General features: G+C 41.6%; 1 protein-coding gene across 3 annotated transcripts in view; it reads right to left on the bottom strand.

The window, feature by feature from the left end:
- CBL (Cbl proto-oncogene) overlaps positions 1-26,524 on the bottom strand; it is an 84,331-nt gene extending 57,807 nt beyond the window's left edge. For all 3 annotated transcript variants that reach the window (XM_042905948.1, XM_042905949.1, XM_042905947.1), the window contains exons 1-2: positions 25,997-26,524; positions 4,699-4,946 (exon numbers count right to left, since the gene is read on the bottom strand). In XM_042905948.1, the coding sequence (XP_042761882.1) occupies positions 4,699-4,946; positions 25,997-26,191 (443 nt within the window). In that variant the 5' untranslated portion in view covers positions 26,192-26,524. The remainder of the gene's footprint in view (positions 1-4,698; positions 4,947-25,996) is intronic.
- Positions 26,525-27,988: the final 1,464 nt, after the last annotated feature.

Genomic DNA, 27,988 nt, shown 5'->3' with positions numbered 1-27,988 from the left:
ACAAACAGCCAATAAACACATGAAAACATGTTCACATTATTACTCATTAAGGAAATGCAAATCAAAACCACAATGATACCTACTTCATACCTAGTAGGATGGCTATAATCAGAAACAAAAACAATAACAAGTGTTGGTAAGAAACTGAAACCCGTGTACGTTGTTGGGGGAATGTGAAATGCTGCTGCGGTAAACAGTCTTGTAGTTCCTCAAAAAGTTAAACGTAGAGGGTGCCTGGGTGTCTCAGATGGTTGAGCAATCAACTCTTGATTTTGGCTCAGGTCAGGATCTCAGTCATGAGATGACCAAGTTTCGTGGAGCTTCACGGAGCCTGAGGCTAGGCTTGGAGCCTGTTTAAGATTATCTCTCTCCCTCTTCCTCTCCCCCACTAGTGCACTCTCTTTCTCTCAAAAAAGTTACCCTATGACTCAGCAATTCTACTCTCAGGTATACACCCAAGAAAACATGGCCACACAACAACTTGCACACAGATGTTCATAGCAGCATTACTCATTATAGTCACGTGGAAACGAAGATGTCTGTCTGTAATCAAAATGTGATATACCCATGCAAGCAGATATTATGTAGCCATTAAAAAGGAATGAAGTGGGGCACCTGGGTGGCTCAGTCAGTTAAGCGTCCGACTTCGGCTCAGGTCATGATCTCGCAGTCTGTGGGTTCGAGCCCCACATCGGGCTCTAGGCTGATGGCTCAGAGCCTGGAGCCTGCTTCCGATTCTGTGTCTCCCTCTCTCTCTGACCCTCCCCCCATTCATGCTCTGTCTCTCTCTCTCTCTCTCAAAAATAAATAAACGTTAAAAAAAAATTAAAAAAATAAAAAAATAAAAAAAAAATAAAAAGGAATGAAGTACTGACCCACACTACAACATGAATGAGTTGTGAAAACATGCGTTATGAAAGCCAAACAAAAAAGGCCACGTGTTATAGAACTCCACTTATGTAAAACACCTAAAACAGGCACATCTTCAGAGATAGAAAGGATTGTGATTGTCAGGGGTTCAGGGGTACGGAGCAGGAGTGGGGAACGGAGAGTGACTGCTAATGAGTATGATGTTTCTTGTTGACGGAATGGAAACGTTCTGAAATTAGACACCGGGGACGTGACACAATTTTGTGAACATAATAAAAAAACCACTGAATTCCATGCTTTAAAAGGGTGGATTTTATGATATGTTAACATCTCAATGTGAAAACTGATTGGGGGACGCTGGGTGGCTCAGTCGGTTAAGCATCCAACTTCCGCTCAGGTCATGATCTCACAGTTCGTGGGCTGGAGCCTGCATTAGGCTTTTCGCTGACAGTGCAGAGCCTGCTTGGGGTTCTCTCCCCCTCATGCTTTCTCTTTCAAAATAAATAAACTTTAAAAAAATAAAAAACCGATTAGGAAGGGGCGCCTGGGTGGCTCAGCTGAGCATCTGACTTCGGCTCAGGTCATGATCTCACGGTTCGGGAGTTCAAGCCCCACATTAGGCTCCTTGTTGTCAACGCAGAGCCTGTTCTGTCTCCTCTGTGTCCCACCTTCTCTCTCCCTTTCCCCCACAGAGCCCGCTTTTGATCCTCTGTCCCCCATCTTCTCTCTGCCTTTCCCCCACTCGTTCTCTCTCTCTTTCTCAAAATAAACTAAAAACAAAAAAAACCCCAAAACTGATTAGGAAAAAAAGCCTCTAAGAAACCAAAATACAGATCACAAAGGTCATACAGTAAAGCCATTTTCCTTCATTGAAAAAAAAAAAAAACTGTATCTCAACTGAAATTTATTCTCACTTTACATATAACTTGTACAAATCTTGCTGTATTAATCCCATAGTATATTAAAAATTTTATATTATGGGGAATAAAACTGATATTCCCCAGGAATACTGGGGTAAAGTATCAGGCACACTAACAGTAAAGTAAAAAAAAAAAAAAAAAAAAGGCAAACGAGGGCCCTCTGTGACAGCCCGTTTGTGCTTAGTGTCCCGTGCACACGCTTTGCAAGCAGCAGCACCACGTGTCTGACTTCCAGCACGCGAGGTGAATGGATGGCAGCAGTTACTATTGCTGCCAGTACAGCTGCGACTGGATTATCTGGCTCACAAAAGATTTTACATTAAAGATCATCCAACAAGGGGCGCCTGGGTGGCTCAGTCAGCTAAGCGTCCGATTTCGGCTCAAGGCCGTGAGTTCACAGTCTGTGGGTTCGAGCCCCGCGTCGGGATCTGGAGCTCAGAGCCTGCAGCCTGCTTCGGATTCTGTGACTCCCTCTCGCTCTGCCCTTCCCCTGCTCGCACTCTGTCTCTGTCCCTCTCTCCCACCCCAAAATAAATAAACATTAAAAAAAGATCATCCCACAAATCTATGGTGAACCCTCACATCCAGAAAGACAACCCTAAGGTAGTACATGCTTTTGACATGGAAGATTTGGGAAATAAAAGCTCGTGTACTGCCACTGCTGGAGGTCCAAAAAGTTCCCAGTCTGTGATGGATTCACACAAACGCAATGAAGAGACTTGAGACAACGTGGGACCTCTGATCATTAAGAAGAAAGAAACTTAAATGGACAGTTTTGATGCTGCAAACCGACTCGTCATGATGTTACCTGATTGTTTAACTAGAATGACTACCACTTCTGTCTAATTCACCTTCCCTGGGTTCTAGATGGGGTATATTGCCAACTGCAGCTTTCGTATTCATAGCATTTGCTTCCTTGTTGAACCATCGTGGTGCACATTGTTTAAACAAACAAAAGGAAAAAGTAAAAACCTCATGGCCTTTGGGTTAAAAAAAAAAATTGCAAAAGAACTTGAAACAATAGTATGAGGCCATTCAGTTAGGACAAATCGGTCTATATACTTCATTAGGATCTGGCAGTGTCACGAATACTCAGCCTTGTACAACAAGCTATGTTTAGAGTGAAGAAAATGAGGAAGATGATTAAAATTAGAGCTAATACACTTATCACTTTCACTGTGCCAATCACTGTCCTAAGCTCTCAACCTTTACTCAGTAATTCCCAACAACCTTACAAGGAAAGTACTACTATTATCTCATTTTACAGATGAAGAAACTGAGGGATCAAAGAGCTAAGTGCCAAGTTAAAATTCAAACACAGGCTTCAGAGTCCATCCTCTTAACTAGTACACCATACTGCCACTCAGAGATGAACATTTCATTGTTTAAAAAAAAAGTTAACGGGCGCCTGGGTGGCTCCGTCGGTTAAGCGTCCGACTTCGGCTCAGGTCATGATCTCACGGTTCATGGGTTCGAGCCCCACGTCGGGCTCTGTGCCAATAGCTTGGAGCCTGGATGGAGCCTGCTTCAGATTCTGTGTCTCCCTCTCTCTCTGCCCCTCCCCCACTCATGCTCTGTCTCTGTCTCCCAAAAATAAACAAACATTGAAAAAAAAAGTTAAATATTCAGTATGCTCTAAGACTGGAAAATCTATAATTTCACTGTAACAGTGCTCTTTAAAAAAAATCTTAAAAATCATGGCAGCGTATGTATGATCTATAGGGGACTGTCTAGAAGTAATAGAACAGTTACCACCTGACTTCACCCTGTACTCCCAGCTCACTTATCTTCCCCAATTCTAGCTAAAGTAGACTGCTACCTTTCCTTCAACATACAGAGCCTATGTTTTCACGCCCCTGTGTTAAAGGCCTTTTCTTCATTTCACTGACTAGGAAATTTCTACTTGCCCTCCTAAAACCTAGCTCAAATAACACTTCCTCTGTGCCAAATTCTCTGATGCTGCTAGGCCAAACTGTGTTCACACAGCATTTTGTCCATATCTCTATTAAGCAATCTAACACAGTACTCAATTGAGAGCTTAACTCCCCTTTTCACCTCCTACAATTAGAACCTAGTTCACTGTAGATGTTAAAACTAAATTTTAAAGTTCTGGCACCTAATAAAGGAAAATTATTTTTTAAAAACTTAGCAATACAAAATCACCAGTTAGCTATAGCCCACATAGTCAGGGTTTTATTTTAACAAAAGTCATAAAATTTAAATATTTTAAAGGAACAAAGTTCACGTTCCTATAAACCTAGGAGTTACAAAGGTTCCCACAGATTGAATTCAATCGCCAGAGATCTTTTTAACAAGAAAAGACTGGTACTCTGGACCAAACCTGAGTAATTTGTCATAGTAAAGGTAATACGAATAATGATGTGGGTAAAATTTTAAGTGAGAGATGAGGGTTCCTGGAATCTAAGCCAACAGAGTCAAAGGAGTGGCACGTAGGCTACAAGGATACCATTTAGTAAGTTACTGCTTCAGTCGTCACACATGCCAACTTAACCCCGTCCTTCCTAATTCATGTCACTCCTGGAGAGTAATTTACTACCTAAAAAGTTCAAGTAGAATTTACATTTTTATGACTTGTTCTAGATGAATTAATATGTCCAACTGGTCATAACCTCACGGTTTGTGAGTTCAAGCCCCACGTTGGGCTCTGTGCTCGGAAGTCTAGAGCCTGTTTCGGATTGTGTGTCTCCCTCTCTGCCTCTTCCCCGCTCACACTGTCTCTCCCTCTCTTTCTCTCAAAAATAAACATAATAACGGCACACTTTTAAATCAAATGTCAACGTTGCATTCTCGTTGACATAAATATTAAAACCAATTCAACTACTTCTGTGTGTCACCCACTCAGGCAGTCACAGACCTGAATAAGTATTTGTGTGGTATTTGCCATTACCTAGGCTGAGAATTCTCCTCATACATTCTTTCTTTCCCCTCCTTGAAGAGGCTTATGGTCTGCTTAGTTTTCTTCATCAAATTCTCCATGAACACCCTAAAATACTCATTTTCTCCAAGTGTCTCCATCTTCCCCTCATATCTTGACAAGATAGTGCGCAGATGCTGGTAGGTATCTGGCAGCAGGTCTAAGATATAAGGTGGGCTATTCTTTAGCGCCAGCTTTGGGTTCTGACACAACCGCACCACCTGCAACAAATGGAAAAGAAGGGCTATTACTGGGAGGATCTTAAGGACAATATCCTTTTTCAAGTTAAAAAAAAAAAAAAAGTTACAAAATATGTGTTCGATTGCAGAAATATAAAAAAATGCACAAGACCCTAAGAGATGATCTGTAACACCCCTGCCTGTGGACAATGATTTTCCATTTTTAGTGGTTCCCCTGGAAGGGTGGGTTCTTAAAACCGTACAAGAGACTAACGGTTCAGAAATTACACAGCAGGCTAGAGGCGTCTGGGTGGCTCAGTCAGTTGAGCGTCTGACTTCGGCTCAGGTCACGATCTTGCGGTTCATCATTTAAGCCCCGCATTCAGCTCCGTGCTGACGGCTCGGAGCCCGGAGCCTGCTTTGGATTCTGTGTCTCCCTGTCTCTCTGCCCCTCCCCCTCTCTATATAAAATCAAACACATGGCTACCCTGGGAAGTAATGCAGAGGTCAGAGTTTAACAACCACTGGGGTGAGGGAGCAGAGCGGCCCTGAACCCAGTAAAGCATGCAGCTGAACCGAGACGCCATTCCTTGCCATATAAATGACCTCCAGAATTTGCCTGATAATTCTTTTTCCCATCTTCTACTTTCAACTTTTCTGAGTCCTGATGTTTTATATAGGTTTCTTTTAGAGAACAGGTAGCTGTATTTTTAAAACTCAAGGTAACAACCTTTGTTTTTTAACTAGTGAGTTTAGTACATTTTATATTTGTTACAATGACCGATAAATCTGTATTTATTCCTACCATCTTATTTTGTACTTCGCCACTTACATGGATTTTTCTGTGTCTGGGAAAAACAAATAAATTAGTGGGACAGAAAAGCTTAGAAACAGACCCACACGTATACAGACCCTTCACTTATCACAAAGGACTGGTCTTTTCCAAAAATAGTAGTGGGACGACTGGGTATCCATATAGAAAAACAATAAAATCAAACTAAACCCTCACCTTACACTATCCCAAAAATAAATAAATAAAAAAGCAAAAAAACAAAAACAAAACACCAAAGAACTATGTGGGTTATAGACCTAAATGTGAAAGGCATATCTATAAAGCTTGAAAAGATAATAGAAGAAAATTATCTTCATTACTTCATGAGAGAGAAAACTTTTTTAAACAGGATAAAAAGCATTAACCACATACATACAAAAGCTACTTAAATTCTACCACTTTATAAGAACTTGTTCACGAGATATCGTACAAAGAGTAAAAACACATGTACAGAATCAAAGAATATATTTGAAATACACAGAATACGTCTAAATGTACCTATATCCAAACTACACAGGCATACCTCAGAGATACTGCAGGCTCGATTCCAGACTACCACAATAAAGCATCCATCTCAATGAGTCAAATGAGTATTCTGGATTCCCAGTATATATAAAAGTCATGTTTATACTCTACTATAGTCTTTTAACAGTATAATAGTATTAGGTCTTAAAAAACGTACATACCTTAATTAAAGAATACTTTATTGCTAAAAAATGCCAACCATCCCCTAAGCTTTTAGTGAGTTGTAACCTTTTTGATGGTGGAGGGTCCTGACTCAATGCTGACGGCTGACTGACCAGGGTGGTGGCTGCTGAAGGTTGGGTGGCTATGGCAACTTCTTAAATTAAGACAACAGTGAAGTCTGCTGCTTCGATGCACTCTTCCTTTCATGATTGAGTTCTCTGTACCAGGAGATGTTCTTTGATAGCATTATGCCCACAGTAGAAATTCTTTGAAAATCTTTCAGTCCTCTCAAATCCTTCCACTGCTTTATTAACTAAGTTTATGTCACATTCTAAATCCTTTGCTACCATTTCAACAGCCTTCACAGCATCTTCCCCAGGAGATTCTATCTCAAGAAACCAGTTTCTTCGCTCCTCTGTAAGATGTAACTCCTCATCTGTTCAAGTTTGATCCTGAGATTACAGCCATGCAGTCCCATCTTTGGGCTCTGCTTCTCCAACTAGTTCTCTTGTTATTTCTATCACACCTGCAGCTACTTCCTGCCCTGAGGTCCTGAACCCCTCAAAGTCTACATGAGGGTTACAATCAACTTCTTCCAGACTCCTGTTAATGTTGATACTTTGACTTCTTCCCATGAATCAAGAATGTTCTCAATGTCATCTAGAATGGTAAATCCTTTCCAGGGGTTTTCAATGGACTTTGCTCAGATCCATAGAGGAATCACTATCTGTGGCAGCTATAGACTTATGAAATGTAGTTCTTGAGCAGTAAAACTTGAAAATCGGTGTTAATTAAATGCGGTGTTAGCAGGCATGAAAACAACATTAACCTTATACATCTCCATCAGACCTCCTGGGTGACCAGGTGCAATGTCAATGAACAGTAATATTTTGAAATAATTTTTTTTAGTATTTACTTTTGAGAGAGAAAAACCAAGTGGGGAAGGGGCAGAGAGAGAGGGAGACACGGAACCTGAAGCAGGCTCCAGGTTCTGAGCTGTTAGCCCAGAGCCCGATGCGGGGCTTGAACTCATGAACTGTGAGATCATGATCTGAGCCAAAGTCGGATGCTTAACTGAGCCACCCAGGCGCCCCTGAAAATTTTTTTTTTTTTTTTTACTCTGAGCAGTAGGTCTCAACAGTAAGCTTAAAATATTCAGTAAACCATGTTGTAAACAGTTGTGCTATCATCAAGGTTTTGTTGTTCCATTTACAGAGCACAAGCAGAGTAGATTTAGCAAAATTCTTAAGGGCCCTAGGATTTTGGAGTAGTAAATGAGCAGTGGCTTCAACTTAGTCACCAGCTGCATTAGCCCCTCAACAAGAGAGTCGGCCTGCCCTGTGAAGATTTGAAGCCAGGCACTGATTTCTCTCCACTGATGAAAGTCCTAGACGGAGTCTTCATCTGATAGAAGGCTGTTTCATCTACACTGAAAACTTGTTTAATGCAGCCACATTCACTATCTAAGCTAGATCTTCTGGATAGCCCGCTGCAGCTTCTTTCTACACCAGCACTTGCTGCCTCAACTTGCATTTCTGTGTTATGGAGACAGCGTCTTCCCTTCAACCTCAAGAGCCAGCCTCTGCCAGCTTCAAACTTCTCTTCTGCAGCTTCCCCCACCCTCTTATTGGCTTAAGGGAATGTTGGGGCTGGTTTGGTCTTCTATCCAGACCACTCAAAGTTTCTCCACCATCTGCAGTAAGACTGTTTTGCTTTTATCATTTGTGTGTTCACTGGAGTAGGTAGCACTTTTAATTTCCTTCAGTAACTTTTCCTTTGCACTCAACTTGGCTAACTGGTGCAAGAGGCACAGATTTCAGCCTATCTCAGCTTTAGATAGGACTTCCTCGCTAAGCTTAATCATTTCTAGTTTTTGATTTAAAGTGAGAGACCTGCCACTCTTCCTTTTACCCGAACACTTAAGAGGCCATTACAGGGTCATTAAATGACCTAATTTCAATATTGTTGTATCTCAGGAAATAGGCCATACGAGAGGGAGAGAGAGGAGGAATCTGGTCAATGGAGTAGTCAGAACACATACCACATTTATCAATTAAGTTCACCATTTTAGGAGCACCTGGCTGGCTCAGCACAACACACAACTCTTGATTTTAGGGTCATGAGTTCAAGCCCCACATTGGGCATAGAGCTTATTTAAAAAAAAAAAAAAAAAAGTTCACCATTTCACATGGGTGTGGTTCATGGTGCCCCAAAACTAGAATAGGAATATCAAAGATCACTGATCGCCGTAACAAATGTAAATAAGAAAGTCTGAAATATTGGGGGAATTTACCATATGACAAAGACACAAAGTGAGCAAATGCTGTTGGAATAATGGAGTAAAGGGTTGCCACAAACCCAATTTGTAAAAAAAAAAAAAAAATGCAGTATCTGCAAAGCACAATAAAACAAGGCACACCTGTAATTGCTACTGTGCCATTTCCTTTCTCCTCTCTTTCTGGGACTTCAATTACTTATACATAAAGACCTTTTCATCATATTCCATTTGTCCTTTACACTCTTCGGTCTTCTCCATCCTTCTGCCTCTCAGTGCCTTAGTCTGAATTTTTTTATCTTTCACTTTCCTAATTTTCTCTTCACTTGTATCTGCTATTAAACCCATTCACTGAGTTCCTAATCATCAGTTCTTATGTTTTTCGGTTTCAGAATTTCTAATTCATTATTTCAAATCTCAAAGTTACCAATTTTATCTTTAATTATTCTAACACATTAATCACAGATTTATTAAGTTCATGACTGATAACTCAAATATCTCTGCTTGTCCTATGGGTATATTTCTATTGTCAATTTTTCCTTTTGGTTTCCAGTTGCATTTTGTCTTTTCATATGTCTATTTATTTTTTACTGAAATGTTGGACACTGTATACAAAAAATTATAGAGGGGCACATGGGTGACTCAGTCAGTTAAGTGTCCAACTCTTGATTTCAATTTCAACTCAGGTCACGATCCCACGGTTTGTGAGATCAAGCCCCGCACTGAGCTCTGCACTGACAGTACAGAACCTGCTTGGGATTCTCTCTTTCCCACACTCTCTGCCCTCCCCCTCTCATGTGCACACTCGCACTCTCTCTCTCTCTCTCTCTCTCAATAAATAAACATTTTTTAAAAATTATAGAGGGGTGCCTGGGTGGCTCAGTCGGTTGGGCGTCCAACTTCAGCTCAGGTCATGAACTCAGAGTTCATGGGTTCGAGCCCCGCATCGGGCTTTGTGCTGACAGTGTGGAGCCTGCTTTGGATTCTGTGTCTCCCTCTCTCTCTGCCCTTCCCCCACTCACACTCTGTCTCTGTTTCTCAGAAATAAACATCAAAAAAATTATAAAAAAGAATTATAGAGACAACCGGAGGCCACGGATGATGTTATTCAGAAAGGGTTTACTTTTGCTTCTGGCAGACAAAAGGCTGGGGACATTAGGAATCCCAGACCACCTTCATGTAATCCAGAATCGAACAGATTGAAAAACTGGACTCTAGTCCCTATAAAGACTAGTCTACTTCCGTTTCACCCTTACTCCTACAATTTAGGCCCTGAGGGACCCAACCCCAAAACCTAGAGTTTCCCAAGGCCCTCTACCTTGGCAGGCTGTAATTCCAATTTTTTTTCCTCGACATCTGTATCTTGAAAAGTCTACTCAGCCTTTCAACGGTCGCTTCCAGAATCAGCCACGACCTCATGGGCAAGGTAGCCTCAAACATCAGACAAACTTCTCAGAGCTTTCCGTATCTTCCAGAACCTGGCCTCGTAATTCCTTACTGCCTTCACAGCTCTTGAGGGTCTTCTGGTTTTTCTAATTATCAGCAATATTTGGTTTGAAACTTACCTAACATTGTGTACCAGTCGGAGGAGAGAAGTGTAACATCTTGCTTTTTATTTCACGCTTAAAAACACCGATTTCTTCCTTGAGTCAACAAAAGCTCATTATAAACCTTTTTGTGATGTTTAAATGATTCCATTCTATGGATATACCATAACATATCTCAAACATCCCCCCCCCATTTGTTCTAACGTTTACATTGTTTTCAAGTCTTTACTGCTCCAAGTATCACTGTGATGGACATCACTGGGCATGATACTCTTCTGTACATTAGATTATTTCCTTAGGATAGGTGCCCCAGAAGTGGAAACATGAGGTCCATCTAGAATAACTGTAAAATTCCCATTTAATAACTAATCATCAGTGACTCTTCAAACAATGAGTAAGTCGATACATTTTTAAAGCCAGGTAGGTGTGCTATTCTCTGTACACCATTTCCTGAACTCTTGAAAAATAGTCCCATAGAACCCTACCAAATCAACACAAGCTGCATCAATATAAATATCTGATGTATGAATATTTTAACAGTGTTTTAGGAAGCTGCTCATCCTATCAAAGGTTTAAGCCAAAAGGGAACAACACAGCCAAGAAAAAAAAAAAACTCTACCTCAGAAGACAACTATATGCTAACAGCAAGAACTCATATTAATAAAACAGTCTCCAATTTACAAGTGTTACATTCCAAAACCTCATTTGTAAGTCAGTTGTTTATAATTCAGAATATATTTTTACAGTATATTTATAATAAAAACTAAAATGAGAGCTTCCTTAGGTTAGTCCATGGAGGGAGGTAGGAGAGTCTGACAATAAGACTAAGAGATCAAGACCCAACAAAGACTACAAGAGGTCTATAACTAAAGGGTTTTATTTTCAGAGAAAATTGGACATGATTTATATGTAGAAAGAATCAGAAGAGAAAAAGATAAACGAAAAGCTAAGGTTTCTGGCAAACAACAGGGAATGAGATCTACCACACAGCTAGAAACACTAAACACCATTAAAAGAAAGGCTACCTCCTTCCTCTAAAACAGAAGAAAGGCAGGGAGGGCAGGTTCAGAGATAAACTCAGAGATATGAAGGCAGTAAGCTGAAGGCTGTTCCTGATGGTTTTGACTTTTCTCAGTGCACGTATTCAATAAATATATGCCAAGCACTGGGATAAAGAAGTGAAAAGACGACATGCCTGAATCGGAGAGCAATCAGGCAATAAACTATAAAAAAGAAGTAAAAAAATACAAAGTTCTAAGACCTGAAACCATAAAACTCCCAGAAGAAAATACAGGTGGCAAGCTCCTGGACATGGGTCTTGATGAGGATTTTTTGGATCAAACTCCAAAAGCAAGGGCAAGAAAGCAAAAATAAATGGTACAACATCAAACTGAAAAGTTCCTGCACAGCAAAGGAAGCCATCAACAAAATGAAAAGGCAACCTACTGAATGGGAGATGATATTTGCAAATCATGTATCTGGTAAGGGGTTAACATGCAAAACACATAAAGAACATTTATAACTCAACAAAAAAACTTTTTTAAAACTCTTGATTTTCACGTGGGCAAAAGTCTCAATAGACATTTTTCCCCAGAAGACATACAGATGACCAACAGGCACATGACCAACATCACTAATCATCAGGGAAATGCAAATCAAACCCACAATGAGATACCACCATATTCCTGTCAGAATGTTTAGTATCAAAAAGAAGTGTTGACAAGGATGTAGAGAAAAGAGAACCCTCATGCACTCTTGGTGGGAATGTCAATTGGCACAGTCATATGGAAAATAGTATGGAGGTTCCTTAAAAAATTAAAAATATGGGGCGCCTGGGTGGCTCAGTCGGTTAAGCATCCGACTTTGGCTCAGGTCGTGATCTCACAGTCCGTGAGTTCAAGCCCCGCGTCGGGCTCTGTGCTGACAGCTCAGAGCCTGGAGCCTGCTTCCGATTCTGTGTCTCCCTGTCTCTCTGCCCCTCCCCTGTTCATACTCTGTCTCTCTCTGTCTCAAAAATAAATAAACATTTAAAAAAAAAAATTTTTTTTTTTTTTTTAATTAAAAATAGAGGTGTACTTAGGTGGTTCAGTCAGCTGAGCATCTGACTCTTGGTTTTGGCTCAACTCATGACCTCACGGTTCATGAGTTCAAGTCCCGCATCAGGCTTCGTGCTGACAGTGCAGAGCCTGCTTGAGATTTCCTCTCTCCCTCTCTCTCTGCCCTTCCCTGCTCGCTCACTCTCTCTCTCTAACTTAAAAAAAATTGTTTTAATTAAAAATAGAACTACCATAGAATCCAATAATTCCACTTCCAGATATTTATCTGAAGACAACAAAAAACTAATTTGAAAAGATACATGTACCCCTATGCTCACTGCAGCATGATTTACAAGAGCCGACATACGAAAACAATCTAAGTGTCCGCTGATGGATAAATGGATAAAGACGACGTGGTAGGGGGTGCCTGGGTGGCTCAGTCAATTAAGTGTCTGACTTGTGATTTAAACTCAGGTCATGATCTCATGGGTCGCGGGATTGAGCCCAGAATCAGGCTCTGCACTGCCAACCGGGAATCTCTCTCTCTTCCTCTCTCTGCCCCTCCTCTGCTCGCACTCTTTCCCTCTCAAAATAACTAAACAAACATGTTTAAAAAATAAAATAAAAAGTGTAATCATGAACTAAGAACTTGAAAAGATGTGGTATATATGCACAAGAGACTACTACTCAGCCATAAAAAAAAATAAAATCTCACCGTCTTTGACAACATGGATGGACCCTGAAGGTATTCTGCTGTGAAGTAAGGCAGAGAAAGACAAATACCGTATGATTTCACTTACATGTAGAATCTAAAAAAATAAAACAAGCAAATAAAACTCATAGATACAGAGAAAAAAAATTCATGGTTGCCAGAGGGGAGGGGGGATTGGGAGGTCAGCAAAATGAGCGAAGGGAGTCAAAAAGTATAAACTTCAGTCATGGGAATGTAATATACAGCTTGGGGACTACAGTCAATAATACTGTACTGCATACTTGAGAGTTGCTAAGAGAGTAAATCGCACAAGTTCTCATTGTAAGAAAAAAATTTTTGTGAGGACAGGTTTGTAATTCTGTATGGTGACAGATGGTAACTATACTTATTGTGGTGATCGTTCGGTAATGTATACAAACACAGAATCATGTTATACACCTGAAACTAACAGAATGTTCCATGTCAATTATACTTCAATATAAAGAAAAACAGCACACTCAATGCAAAGAATTAGAGTAATATAGTAAGAATATGCTGAACAACTCCTCTAGGCCAGTAACAGGGAAAGCTTCTCTGAGATGAATCTGGACTAAAAGTTGAAATTACACAAAGGAGCTGGCCAGGTAGTATCAGCAGAAGAGGAGCCCAGAGGACGGGTCATCTTTAAGTCCAAAAGTGAAACAGGTCTAGATTTGTTTGAAGAATAAAAACATCAGTGAGACTAAAATGGAGACAGCAAAGTAGAGAGAGCAAGAGAGAGATGTGGAAGAGGGAGGGAATTAACAAGGAGATATTACAATAAAGCCTAAAATACAGGCTTTTTAAATTTTCAATGAAATTTTTAAAAAATTAAAAATGTTTAAGCTTTCAATTAAAATTAAAAAATTATCTGCAAAAACAGAGATAATACCTACTCACAATAAACACTTATGAAAGGCCTGTATAACTTCCAATAAAGTAGGCACTCAATAGGTTAGTTCCCCTCCCCATTTCCATACACCTTGACCAGGCTTATCTTCAGGGTAGGCAGGAATTATGTACCGAAGATGAGTGAGAGAGAACACATCACCCTTTGATGACTCCCAGGAACTGGTACCATTATTTCTACCATCTTGGTTCACGCCACTCCAACTTCCTAATCCTGCATGCTCTCTGACTGATGACCAAAGGATAAAGAAAAGGCAGCAGGCCACCCGAGAACAGGGTAACCTACGATCTGCAAAAGCTACAGTAACCACCACTCCTTCAAAGGCACAAATCCAGCAGAGCTCCCAATAAGAGTTTCCATTTATATCCAGGGCGATACACACCAACCCACATGGTCTCCCTATTTAAAGATATGGGCACTGGGGTCCCTAGTTAGCTCTGTCGGTTAAGCGTCCAACTCTTGATTTCGGCTCAGGTCATGATCTCACAGTTTCATGAGTTCGAGCCCTACATAGGGCTCCGCACTGACAGTGCACAGCCTGCTTGGGATTCTCTGTCTCCCTCTCTCTCTGCCTCTCCCCCACTCACACTGTCTCTGTCTCTCTCAAAATAAATAAATAAATGTGAAAAAAAAGAGAAGTAAATGCATTAACTTCACAGAACTTAGGTTAAAATGCAATATTAGCCTAATACCTCTGGAAAAAAGACATGCTTCCTTCTAACAAAATGAAAATAAAATTGCTTAGTCTTACATACAATGTCCAACCTATAATATGCAATCAATAAATGTTTATGACAATTAATTGAAAAATATATCACTTCTCATAACATACCAGATTTAAAATATCATCCGTTAAAAATGTCTCCAAAACATTTGATTTGCTTGCATTTTCAAGCTGGTACCATGTACCTTCCACAAGTATTATTTGTCCCTCCTTCAAATGTGACCTTGTAAAGATCATTTGTAGATTAAATGTCTGCTTTTCTCAAGATCTTTTTGAGATGAATCCTCCAATGACCAGGGAAATCAGCATTCTACCACTAGCTCTTGAGTTTTTAACACTAATGCAGACATAAAGAAAACATAGAGACCTACCCTTTTGATGTTAAAATCTTCTAGAAACACCCTAAATATGTATAATCCCTAGGGGAAAAGTTCAAAAAAGGCTTTGTGAATAATTCAAGTCAATAGTCAACAAACTTCAAAAGCTAACAACCTGCCTTTACTACTTAGTGAACTTTAAATTAGCAGTCATAGTTAAAGCATAAATGGACACTCTGAGCTTAAAAAACATTCCCCCCCCCCCCAATTTCTAAAAAGATAAAATATTTTCCTGCTGAGTGTGTCCTCCATTTGGCCAACTTTATTTTGCCTTCCAAGTCTTGCAATAGCAAAAATGGCTTCCTTTTGTTTACTTCTGCCTGTACATTTACAGCGTCACTCAAAACAACGCCAAAAAGAAACGTGCTTAGCTCTGGGAAAGCAACAGCATCCTTGTACAGCTGCCATACAGCCCATTCATAATAGCTTTCTCATTGGCCTCGCTCCTCCCTTTGCTTCTGCCAAGGCTCAATGGTCAATAGAAAAAAATTTGGAAAGTGCTATGGTCACAATAAAGAGGAATACAATTATGCTTGGAAATAGCTAAATTTATAAAAAGAGAAAAGGTACCAAGAACAGTGCCTAAACCTAATTCTACTCTGAACACAGACTCCTTTCTAACACTAAGGAATGTGAATTTCTAATTAGGCAGAAAACTCTAAGCATATAGGACTATGAATGACTAAGTATTTTTATCTCTACAGACCTCAACTTATCCATGGAAGTTTTTTCAAACATTTTTATATGTTAAAACATGATAGGGGTGCCTGGGTGGCTCAGCTGGCTAAGCGTCCAACTTCAGCTCAGGTCATCTCACAGCTCGTGGGTTCCAGCCCCGCGTCGGGCTCTGTGCTGACAGCTCAGAGCCTAGAGCCTGCTTCGGATTCTGTGTCCCCTCTCTCTCTGCCCTTCCCCTGCTCATGCTCTCAAAAATAAACATTAAAATATTTTAACGTGATTAAGCTTTATACTTTAAAAATGAGTATTCAGGGGCACCTGGGTGGCTCAGTCGGTTGAGCTACCGACTTCGGCTCAGGTCATGATCTCATCGTCTATGAGTTGGAGCCCCGCGTCGGGCTCTGTGCTGACAACTCAGAGCCTGGGACCTGCTTCTGACACTCTGTCTCCCTCTCTCTCTGCCCCTCCCCCACTCATGCTCTGTCTCTGTCTCAAAAATAAACATAAAAAAAATTTTTTTTTAAATGAGTATTCAGTATGTTGAATTCAACATAAAACATGTAGAATCTGACTACAGTTTTAAAAGGCTCCATATTGCTCAAGGGAGCAGGAGATATAGCAGGGAGGACACCAGGTCTGGAAACCTGGGTTCTAGTCTGATGACCAACATTAACTGGCTCTGTTGACATTAGGCAAGTTTATTCACCTCTCTGGATCTGAATTTCTGCCTCTATAAATGAGAATGATCAATTAATTGCTAAAGCCTTGTTAAGTGTTTCTTAACATTTTCTTAAAGCTTCAAGTTTTAGAAACTCATCAACACAGAAACTTGAAGAGATTTAAGTTTTACAAGCATAAATGTACAGTGAAGCTTTTAAATATTTTTTAAAGAGAAATCAGAAACCTATACTTTTTTTTTTTTTTAAGAAACATATCATCACTAGATAACGACCCCAAGAAAAAAGCCTTTTACTTCTAATTACTATTCTCCATTATTGATTTATCAAAACTCCATTCAGGGATTTGAACTGTAATTACTACCTAACACTTCTCAAATACCACCCAACACTATTTATTAAAGACACTATGCCACTTACAACTAATTACCAATCTCATTACTTTCATTTATCACATTAACTGCGCACACAAAAAAAATACATCCAACACAATGTACGATATTAAAGAAACTACATGTGCTGATAGTTTAAACATGCAGTTTTTATACACATATCCTATTTTTAAAAGGAAAAAAAAAAATCTCTATCCGGACTCACTGGTGCAACTTCAAACCAAATACTCAGCATGAGCTAGAAATTAGACGATTTTAGCATCGCTTTTGGATGTCAGGCCCAATTGAGATGCAACTGTGGCTCAGGATATCGCAGAGGCACCAATTTGCTCTAAAGCCCTCCCCGTTCCCAGTCCCCTTTCTCGTGTCCTCAGGGACTAAGTCATGGTTTGCCTAATGATTCCCACAGAGGCTTCCCAGAGCCTTTGTACGACTCCAGTTACATCACCAGAGTCTGAGTACACTGATTCATCTTTAACTCTCCAGCACCAGGCATATAGCTTGAGTTCAGGAAAAGTGTGATTGTGACCAGATCCACCATAATTTTCACCTAAGATAACAAGGAATCATATATATTTTTTAATGTTTATTTATTTTGAAAGAGAAAGAGAGAGAGCAAGCAGGGGAGGGGCAGAGAGAGGGAGAAAGAGAACCCCACGCAGGCTCCATGCTATCAGCGTCCCTGAACCATGAGATCATGACCTGAGTCGAAACCAAGAGTTGGACGCTTACCCGACTGAGCCACCCAGGTGCCCCAGGAATCATTTAAATCAACAAACTAGACAAAGACTGTGGTCGGAAGCAAACTTTTTGGAGGGCATATATATTTTTAAAACTTTGACGTGCGAGTCCTTTGACGCAGCACATTGCATTTCTGGGAGTTTATTCTAAAGAAATATTCAGAAACCACAAAATGGATAGTCACTACAGCACAGTTTCTGATATTTAAAATCAGAAATAACCTAGAAGATTATCAATACTGTGCCTGGGTGGCACAGTTAAGCATCTGACTCTTGATTTCAGCTCAAGTCATGATCTCACAGTCGGGAGACTGAGCCCCACATAGGGGCTCGATACTGAGCATGGAACCTGTTTAAGATTCTCTTTCCCCTCTCTCTGTGCCTCCCCTGCACGCTCTCTAAAGAAATAATAAAACAAACAAAAAGATTGTTAATATGAATTCAGTAAACATATTTAATTATGTAATCTTATACAATCCTTAAAATTCAGGAAGACCTATATGTGGTACTAACATGGAAAATCTCCACAATTTAGCAAATAAAAAAAAAAAAATTCTAGAACCATTTTTGTTTAAAGTCCCACTTTTGAGGTACGTGGGTGGCTCAGTCAGTTAAGCAACCGACTCTGGTTTTGGCTCAGGTCATGATCTCACAGTTCATGAGATCAAGACCTGAGTTGGGATCTGCACTGACAGCACGGAGCCTGTTTGGGATTCTCTCTCTTCCTCTCTCTGATCCCCTTCCTTTCTCTCTGTCTCAAATAAACTTAAAAAATATTCTTTTAATTAAAAAGAATCCCCTTTGGTTTAAAAATGTTTAATTCTGAGTATAAATTACTTTTGAAATTTAAGAACATAATAATTAAAATCTTCAATATAAACAAGATATCCTATTGCCATTCCTTCAAAAAAAAAAAAAAAAATCTAGCAAGCTTACCTAAAATAAAAGCAATTGTGGTATGGAGGTTTGGTACTTCAAGCACAGTCCTTTTGCCAGCTGCATGGACATCACCTGAGAGCTGGTCAGGACTACAGAATCGAGGGCCCCACCCCAGATCTATTCAGCCTCTACATTTTTAACAAGATCCCCAGATGGTCTGAATTCATGTTAAAGTATGAGAAGCACTTGTTTATAAGAATCACTTAACAGAATCTGAATACCAGTTCAAGATCCACAGAAAAAAACAAAAGTATTAGATGGGTGGGTGACTTAGGTTATTTAATCTCTCTGAATCTCAGTTTCATTCTCCTAAAACACACTGTTTTGAGATTTTTGATGTATCAGATGTGAAACTGTAAACTGGTCTACAATATAAGGAATGATTAGAACTCAGCTATCAGTCTTAGGGAGTAAATGCTAAGAAGTCAGTAACTTGCTCAAGTTGATAAATCTTTCAAGGGCAAAAGGTGTCCATCCAACCTTCTCAGAGCCACTTAGGGAAAGGGATAAGGACGGACTGTAAGCTATAGATGCCAGGTACCTCTGGAGAGGTAGTCACTTAAAGGTATGAGAGTAAAGGGAGACATTTTGTTCTGCATTAAACTGTTTTTCATAAAGAGTGTTACACCTATGCAAAGCAGGTCTAAGAAAGGAAGAGGCAGGAATTAGGATCCCATCCCATTCACTGAACTACCAATAAGCTGGTCTCATTTTAAGACTTCCTCATGGCTGATCCCAGAGCCAGAGGAAAGGCAGTGACCAGAGATGGTTCTGACAGGGTGCCCAGGAAGCAGAGTCTGCTAAGAAAGACTCATCATCCATCCCAAAAGCTGCAGACAGGAGACCCAGAGTCATCTGTGGATTTCTTCTGAAGGAATCGCAGGAGCATCTATGAGAGTAGCACCCAATCTTCCCAGGGCTTGAAATTTGCACCCTTTTCCCCTCCTCCTTTTGGAAGCTGCTGCAGGAAGGAACATTGTGGGGACAGAGCTGAGGCTGGCTTCCAGTGCTCCTGGTTGACTACTCCCACCTATTTCCTTCCAGCACAAAATGTGCTAATCATGAAAACATTTCACAATGACTTGCTTGTCATAATCTCCCTACTTTCAACAAACCTAACGTAGATCAGAATTAACAGCTTCATTAAAAAATGTGATTGAAGCTTAGGCTTAGCTTCCAAACCAATACTTAATTTGTTTTTCTTTTAATGATCTAGGTTAATCAGTAGGGAAATGGGGTTTTTTTCACGGCATAAACGTTATGGTTGCCATCCCCATATCAGGTTTAGTGTATGTATACTAAAAACATACCAACAACATACTAAAAACAGGTTTACTACCGAAAATTAAATAATCCAGTGAAGAACTAGGCAGAAGACACGAACACTTTTCCAAAGACATCCAGATGGCAAACAGAACACATGAAAAGATGCTCAACATGCCATCAGGGAAATACGAACCCAAACCAAAAGGAGATACCACCTCATACCGGTCGGAATGGCAAAAATTAACAACTCAGGAAACAACAGCTGTTGCGGAGCAAAGGGAACCCTACTGCACTATTGGTGGGGATGCAAACTGGTGCGGCCACTCTGGAAAACAGTGCGGAGGTTCCTCAAAAAATTAAAAATAGAACTATCTTCGAGCCAGCAATCGCACTACTAGGAATTTAGCCAAAGGATACAACAATGCTGATTCGAAGGGGCACATGTACCCCAATGTTTACAGCAGAGCTATCAACAATAGCGAAATTATGGAAAGAGCCCAAATGTCCATCAACTGATGAATAGATTAAGAAGATGTGGTACATAATATAAACACAATGGAATACTACCCGACAGTGAAAAAGAATGAAATCTTGCCATGAGCAACAACACAGATGGAACTAGAGGGTATTAGGCTAAGCGAAATAAGAGAAAGATTATCACATGATTTCACTCACATGCGGAATCGGAGAAACTGAACAGATGATCAGAAAGGAAGGGAAGGAAAAATAAGATAAAAACAGAGAGGGAGGCATTCCATAAGAGACTCTTAAATGCAGAGAACAAACTGAGGGTTGATGGGGGCGGGGTCAATGGGTGATGGGCATGAAGGAGGGCACTTTTCAGGATGAGCACTGGTCGTTATATGTAACTGGTACATCACTGGGTTCTACTCCTGAAGCCAAGTCTACACTGTATGTTTAAAAAAAAAAAAAAACAAAAAACAACAAGGTTTACTATATATAGCAAGAATTACCAAAAACTTTAGCCAAAGCTACAAAATGAACAGAACAAACTCTCTTCTCCCCTGGCCCAACCCCACTTTTATTCTATATACCTTTCAAAATTTCTACCATGAATCACATGAAATGCTCAAGTGAGCTCATTTCATAAGAAATTATGAAGAATTTTACATCCTTTTGGGGAGTTAATAGCATAAAAACAACACAATCATGTTTTACAATGACTGTATATTACCTTTATAATCGAAAAAGGTAAAACTACTTTAAGTAAATGATACTTTAATTCAGCACTCAAGAAGATTCCTAGGGCTCCTCGGTAACTCAGTCAGTTAAGCTTCCAACTCTTTTTTTTTTTTTTTTTTTTTTTTAATTTTTTTTTTCAACGTTTTTTATTTATTTTTGGGACAGAGAGAGACAGAGCATGAAGGGGGGAGGGGCAGAGAGAGAGGGAGACACAGAATCGGAAACAGGCTCCAGGCTCCGAGCCATCAGCCCAGAGCCCGACGCGGGGCTCGAACTCACGGACCGCGAGATCGTGACCTGGCTGAAGTCGGACGCTTAACCGACTGCGCCACCCAGGCGCCCAAGCTTCCAACTCTTGATCTCGGCTCAGGTCACGACCTCACACTTTGTGACATGGAGCCCCGAGTCTGGCTCCTCACTGACAACACAGAGCCTGCTTGGGATTCTCTCTCTCCCTCTGCCCTTCCCCACTTCTGCTTTCTCTCTCTCAAAATAAATAAACATTAAAAAAAGGGGGAGGGATTCCCTACCTGATTCCCCCCTAATCAATCATACAAAAAAATGAGGAGGGACTATGTTTTGACCTCATTTTATTTTGTTAAATGTCTGCACTTCATTCAGCAAGTACCACATGTTAGGCGCAGGAACTGATATCAAGACAGAGCCTGGGTCCTGAAGAGCTCTAGCGAAGGGAGAAACGGATGAAAAAGTGATAAATACTACCGCAGAGAACACAAATTAAGTAGAAGAGGAAAATGAAGTGTACAAGCCTCTGTGACCACCATGCAAAGTAACCAGTACACATTAATTTGAAGAAATGCAAACACTGAACTTGAAAGCAGGTAACAGACATTTCACTGGATGGTATCAAATGCTACCTGATTTTTCAAGAGAATGTCTACTTTGCTCGGGTGCGTTAATGAACGTGTGTGCGTGAGGACTATTGTAACCACACAGGTCACTTGCTGAATGGTTTCTGTTACTGACGCTTTGTGGAACACCTGAGAAGGTACTATATGGAGGAAATAACCAAGCCTAAGGAGGTGGGTTATCCTGGATTCCAAGTCAGGCTCCACCATTAACTAAATTAAATTACGTAACATCTCTGAGCCCAAGTGTCTCCATCTATAAAAGAGATGATACCGCCGAAGGGCTACTGCAAGAAATAAGTTTAATGTGATTAAAATTGATTCCCACCCCCACACGTTTTCTTTTCAGTTATTCCTTCAGAACACACAAAGCAATTTAAATATTTACAAAGCTCTTACTATTGTATAAGTCCTCATGACTGGACACTGCAGGAGATAAGCAGATCATGGTCGCTGTGCTGTCCTCACGGAATTCACAATCTCAAGAGGTTAAGGTGAGTACAGAAGTAATATGTACAGAAAAAATAAGTTTAAACTTAAGAGATCTCCTATCACTGTTTACATACTTACGTAGTCACTCATCACTGTAATGTAATCTGGAGTGTAAGAATTTACACCTAGCAGTATGCCTGGGACTTGGTGTGCAAAGGAAGGAAGGAAGGAAGGAAGGAAGGAAGGAAGGAAGGAAGGAGGAAGGAAAGGAGGATGTAGTCCAATGAAATACACTGAATCATAAATTCTAATTAGTGCCTCTTACTTCCCAAATACAGGAAGTTACTCAAGGTATTTTTTGGGGGGTGGTGGGACAGAGGTGGGACAAACAGAAGAAGGCAGGTAGCAGAAGGATCACCTTTTGAAAATACTTTTTTAAAACTCATGCCTTAAAGGGAAGCTTTTTCCCTTAAAATCATAAGGGAACTATAAATTCTCTTATAAATTATATCTCATTAAAAAAAATCAACACCTTAGTGTTTTAATGATATAAGCTAATTCGAAATAAAAACATAACATAGACCTAAAATATAGCCAGTATGTTGCTCTGCTTCAGGGGCAGGCAAACTACAACCGCCAGCCCTTTCTTTTTGTCCACCTGCAAGCTAGGAATGGCTTTTACTTTTTTAAAGAGCTGTGAAACAGTAACAAAGAATACAAGACTAAGTATGTGTCCAGCAAAGCCTAAAATATTTGCTGTCCCTTGACAAAAACAGATTGCCAACTCCTGCTCTACTTCGTAATGGAATTTTGAGTCTCACTAGATACCTTACTACTTCTAAGTTTACATTTAAGGCAATTTATAGGATTTTTCTCTCCACTTCCCTGCCCAATCCTCTCTTCCCAGCCACTTTCTTCACACACAGGTATTTACACAAGTATTTATTACAATATACTCGGCTGGCAACATAGAGGTTGACCATGTTTTTTTGTTTAATAACAAGTGTCCCAGCACAAGGATTTTTCCGACAGTGAGTTTAAGTTCCACAATGGATTAGTAAATCGGGCCTGTGTTGACCAGAACCCATGACTTATGCCGACTTCTCCATCTGCACACATTCAATACTGGGGGAGGGGAAGAGACTAAGTTCCCAGCACGAAGTCAAGACACTGATCATTGATAGGCTAGAATAATATTCACCTAGCTTCAACAACAAGGATAGAACAGGTGTGAGAGAGAGACTCAGAACCGAATTCAATAAATGTGTGGGGCAACTGTGGATTTGACAGTAAGTTCTTTACCACTTACATCATACCACATGAAGAAGGGTTAGTGACATTTATTTAAGACTCTACCAAATAAAAACGTGGAAAAAAATATGCAAGCATAAAAGAAACAGTTCAATCCAATACTTATGAAAGTACTCGGAGATCTGGAGAGCAATATGAACCTATCAGCCTAATACACCAGAAACAAGACTAGTAATTTGTGATATGGGGCAGAGACATTACTAAAAATCACCTTCTAAGACAAGCAACACAAGAATAAAACATCCCTCTCTCCCAACACTAGAAAGGAAAAGCTGGGCACCTACTTCCCTTGAAGCTATCAAAACCTGAAAAGCACTCAAAGTGAGTCCTATTCTCCCCATACAACTAAACATCCTGCAGGAAAAAAATCACATCGCTATACACATACTTTAAAGAAATGAGGGAAAAAAACTTTAAAAAGGATCTTATTTGAACTACCTTATAGAGATTCAAAAGTTTGAGGAAAAGTGTATTATTTTTAAGGAAAGGTCTCTAATCCATACAAGTTTGGGTATATTGCATACACGTATCTTACACGAGAAACTAATTAAACATACAATTTTTTTTTTTTAATCCAGGAGAACCTTTTCAGTCCTCAGCTATAAATCCCTAAATGCAAACCTACAAACTTCAGATCTTGAATACATTTGGTATTTTTTTAAAAAGGTGTCAATGAGGGGCACCTGGGTGGCTCAGTCGGTCGAGGGTCCAACTTCCGACTTCGGCTCAGGTCACGATCTCAAGATCTTGTGGTTTGAGTTCGTGCCCCACACAGGGCTCTGTGCTGACAGCTCAGAGCCTGCAGCCTGCTTCAGATTCTGTCTCCCTTGCTCTCTGCCCCTCACCCACTTGCATTCTGTCTCTCTCAAAAATAAGTAAACATTTAAGAAAAAAAAAAACGTTTTTAAAGGTGTCAATGAATTTAAAGTTTCCTTTACATGCCTAACTTTCTGTAACGGTTTTATTACAATTTCTAAATAATGAAATTAAAACTACACCCACCAACGTAATAAATACGAAAAAACTTGTATCATTAACTACAATACCAATTATTTAACATGAGAAACACCAGCCCCGAAAAAGTGGCTCTGAAACCACTCGTATGCACTTCAGGAGTGTTAATGCACGCACGGGACTTATTAAGCATTTATACAGCACTTTTATATTTGCCAAGTGTTTCATAATCATTCTTATTAGCTGTTTTAGTCCAAAACAATCCATGAAGAACTTTACAGAAGAGGAACCTAGACCTAGAGAGGAACCAGAGAAAACCAATTTTCCTCTGGAGGAAATAACACCATTCTCTTACAATATGCCAGATACTTCCAGTTACTTTTCACTGACAATATGAAATTTTCCAAAAATAAGTTGTTAATTAACGAACGTGAAAAATACTAAGAAAACACTGTACTGGGTGCTCTCAAAATGCTTAAACACTTTTAAGGACTCTGGACTACTACATTATAGACACTATAATGAGGCAAACTTCTCCCAAACGCCACACCTGATGGCTAAATATAAAAGCGATATTTTTCAAACTTGCTTTAAAAAAGGTAAGCAAAGAAGCTCATTGAACAAACTTAAAAGTCAGGTCCTGTAACAAGGAGTCAGGTCGGCCACGAAAAAAGTAGAACCCAGCTAAAAGCAGCATGAGGAGGAAGTTCTGGAAGCAGTCAGAATCTGGAAGAAGTCAGAATCTGCTGCTTAGCACGCTCCGTTAATACATCTTTCAGAAGATAATGTTTCTAACCAGAACTTGTGGTTTAATCTCAGCACCAGCAATGGATCACATCCAATGTTTTGGAGAATAAAAATTTGCCCCAGCGCTAGAGGTGGAGGAAAGTTCCTTCCTTGGCCATTTAAACATCCCGATTTCTTTTACCTTGGTGTTAATATCTTAATGAGAAAAAACTATGGGCTCTCCCCGAGCGCAGTTTGCCTACGGAGTTGTCCTGACCCCAGGTCTCTCAACCGGAGCCCATAAACGTTAATTCCCGACTCAGAGCTCGACTGCTCATCCAGCTAACAGCCCCAGCCGGTAAATTGCACGCTCTTCTTCGCCCTCCCCCTCCCTCCTACCTCCTGGGGCCAATTCCGTGACCCACATCCCCAGACCCTGCAGAGCCCCAAACTCTGCACCCCCCCATTATACTTCCGCCCTGGTGGCTTCCCAGTTAACCTTCACCCCAGCCCCCACCCCATCTTTGTCTCGCCACCCCCAAACACTACCTCAACGTTCCCCAACTCCCAACCGCAGCCCTTCCCCCCACCGCCGACCCCCACCTTCCCGGTCTCTTCCTCACCCCCGCGTCCCCCACCCTTCGGCCGGGTCACCCCAGCTCCTCGCCTCCCCAGCCCCGCATGACCCGTCCCCTCCCCCAGCTTCCTCTGTCCCTTCCTTCCCTTCCCTCGGCCCCCTCCGCCCACGCCCACCCCTGCTCCCGCGGGTCCTGGGCAGGCCTTTCACCTTGTCCATGAGCTTCCAGCACTTCTCCACCATCTTCTTGTCCACGGTGCCGGGCGGGTGGGGGCTGAGGTGGTGGTGGTGGTGGTGGTGCGGCTGGAAGGCGTCCTTCATGAGCCCGATCAGGCCGCCCGAGCCCGAGCCCCCGGAGCTGCCGCCGCCCCCGGCCCCAGAGCTCTTTTTCACGTTGCCGGCCATGGCCCGGGGAGGGTTGGGGGCCCAGCCGCGTCCGCCGGCTCCGCTCCGCTGCGAGCGAGGGAAAGAAGGAGGGCGTGAAGGAGGGGCCTCTCCCGGCCGCCGCCGCCGCAGCCGCCGCCGGCTGTCCGGGCGGAGGGAGGGGCGGCCGCGGGGAGGAGGAGTGGGCGGTGACGGGAGCGAGGTTCGCGCGGGCGCGCCCCTTCCGAGAGCGCAAGCCCGGGGACGGGAGGAGCGCACGGCGCTCCGGGAAGCCGGCGGCCCGGTCCCGACTGGGTAGCGACCCTTCCTGCGCCACCCCCTCCCGAGCCACAGCTCCCGGAAAGCCGAGGCCAAGTTTCCGCGCCGCCTACCCCTCCCCTGCCCCCGGGGGCGGGCCCAGACAGAACCTTTGCGCCTGCGCCCTCTGCTGGAGAATCCGGGAAAGGAAGGGGCGGGGTCTAGGGTGGAGTCTGCGCGTTAGACAGAAGCCGAGCCCTCCATGTTCCTTGTGGGTTGTTAGGTTGGCGCTCTTTGAGGGGTGATTGGGGTATTTAAATTAGGACAGCTAGCCGTAGAAAGAAACTTAACGTCAAGTCTTCCGCCACATACCTGATAAATAAGGAAATTGAGCTTAAAGTCATTTGCTTCTAAACATCGTGGGAGAAAAACGGAAGTTATTTCCCCACCCCTTTGGTGTTTTAAACTCATTAAGTCGGCACCGAGGGACAGGAATGCGAATGCTGCAGACTGTTCCAGCCTGATTACGAACACTCCAGAAAGGCTTAAGACACTTAGGCCGCAAGCTCTTCTTCCAGGCCCTTTGACCTTCTGAAAACAAAACATTTCCCCCTTTTTTGGCTTCTGAACACTAGTTCCTTTTCTGGGAATTGGGTATGTGCTCAAGATTCCCCGGGCTCAGCGCATTGCACCGCAGGTTAGCATCCCCAGCACCAGGCCTTGACCACAGAAAGACAGCTGCGAGCCCTAGCCCGAGGAGGACTCCTCTCATGAAACAAAAGCAGTTTCCAGTCATTTCCACTTCTCTAATCTAAAAGCTTCGTTGGAAAAACTATGAAAAAAGGGAACTTTCTTCCTGAAGAAGGAAGTGCCCTGACCTAATTTGTTAATTCTGAGCCTCTTCTTGGGGAGCTTGCAGGCTCTAGCGTGTCCGTAAGTACTCAGTTCCCTCTTAGATCCTCCCACCTGGGTCCTCCACAAAGCCCTTGACTGATTAAGGAATTGAGTTTATTGTGTGCCCCTGTAAGGGGGGGGGGGGAAATATCTCTGGACTCAAAGACCTATCCGTCAGACCTCCTTATTCTGCAATTCAGTGGCCTTTATCTAAGATTGATTAAGGAGTCCATTATTGTTTCCTATCAGTAGAGTTAGAAAGAGAAGGGGCGCCTGGGTGGCTTGGTCGGTTAAGCGTCCGACTTCGGCTCAGGTCATGATCTCACGGTCTGTGAGTTCGAGCCCCGCCTCGGGCTCTGTGCTGACAGCTCAGAGCCTGGAGCCTGCTTCAGATTCCGTGTCTCCCTCTCTCTCTTTCTCTCAAAAATAAACATTAAAAATTTTTTTAGAAAAGAAAAGAAAGAAACCTTTAAACACTGCTAATGGTCTCCTGAATGAAATTAACAGTCATGATCTAACTCCAAACTACCTTGCAGTTTTATATAATATCAATGCACATACTATGCTGGGTGACTGACCAAATCACAAAATACCACAATTCTTTTTTTTTTTTTCCATCCACATTGCTCAGAGCATTCCCTCTGCCTAAAGTGTGCTACTGAAGTTCAATCCATTCTTCAGAATTCA

The sequence above is a fragment of the Panthera leo genome, chromosome D1 (assembly GCF_018350215.1).
Source record: "Panthera leo isolate Ple1 chromosome D1, P.leo_Ple1_pat1.1, whole genome shotgun sequence".
NCBI classification, from domain to species: domain Eukaryota; kingdom Metazoa; phylum Chordata; class Mammalia; order Carnivora; family Felidae; genus Panthera; species Panthera leo.
The sequence above is the reverse complement of the archived record's forward strand: the minus strand, read 5'-3'. Positions and strand labels throughout refer to the sequence as shown.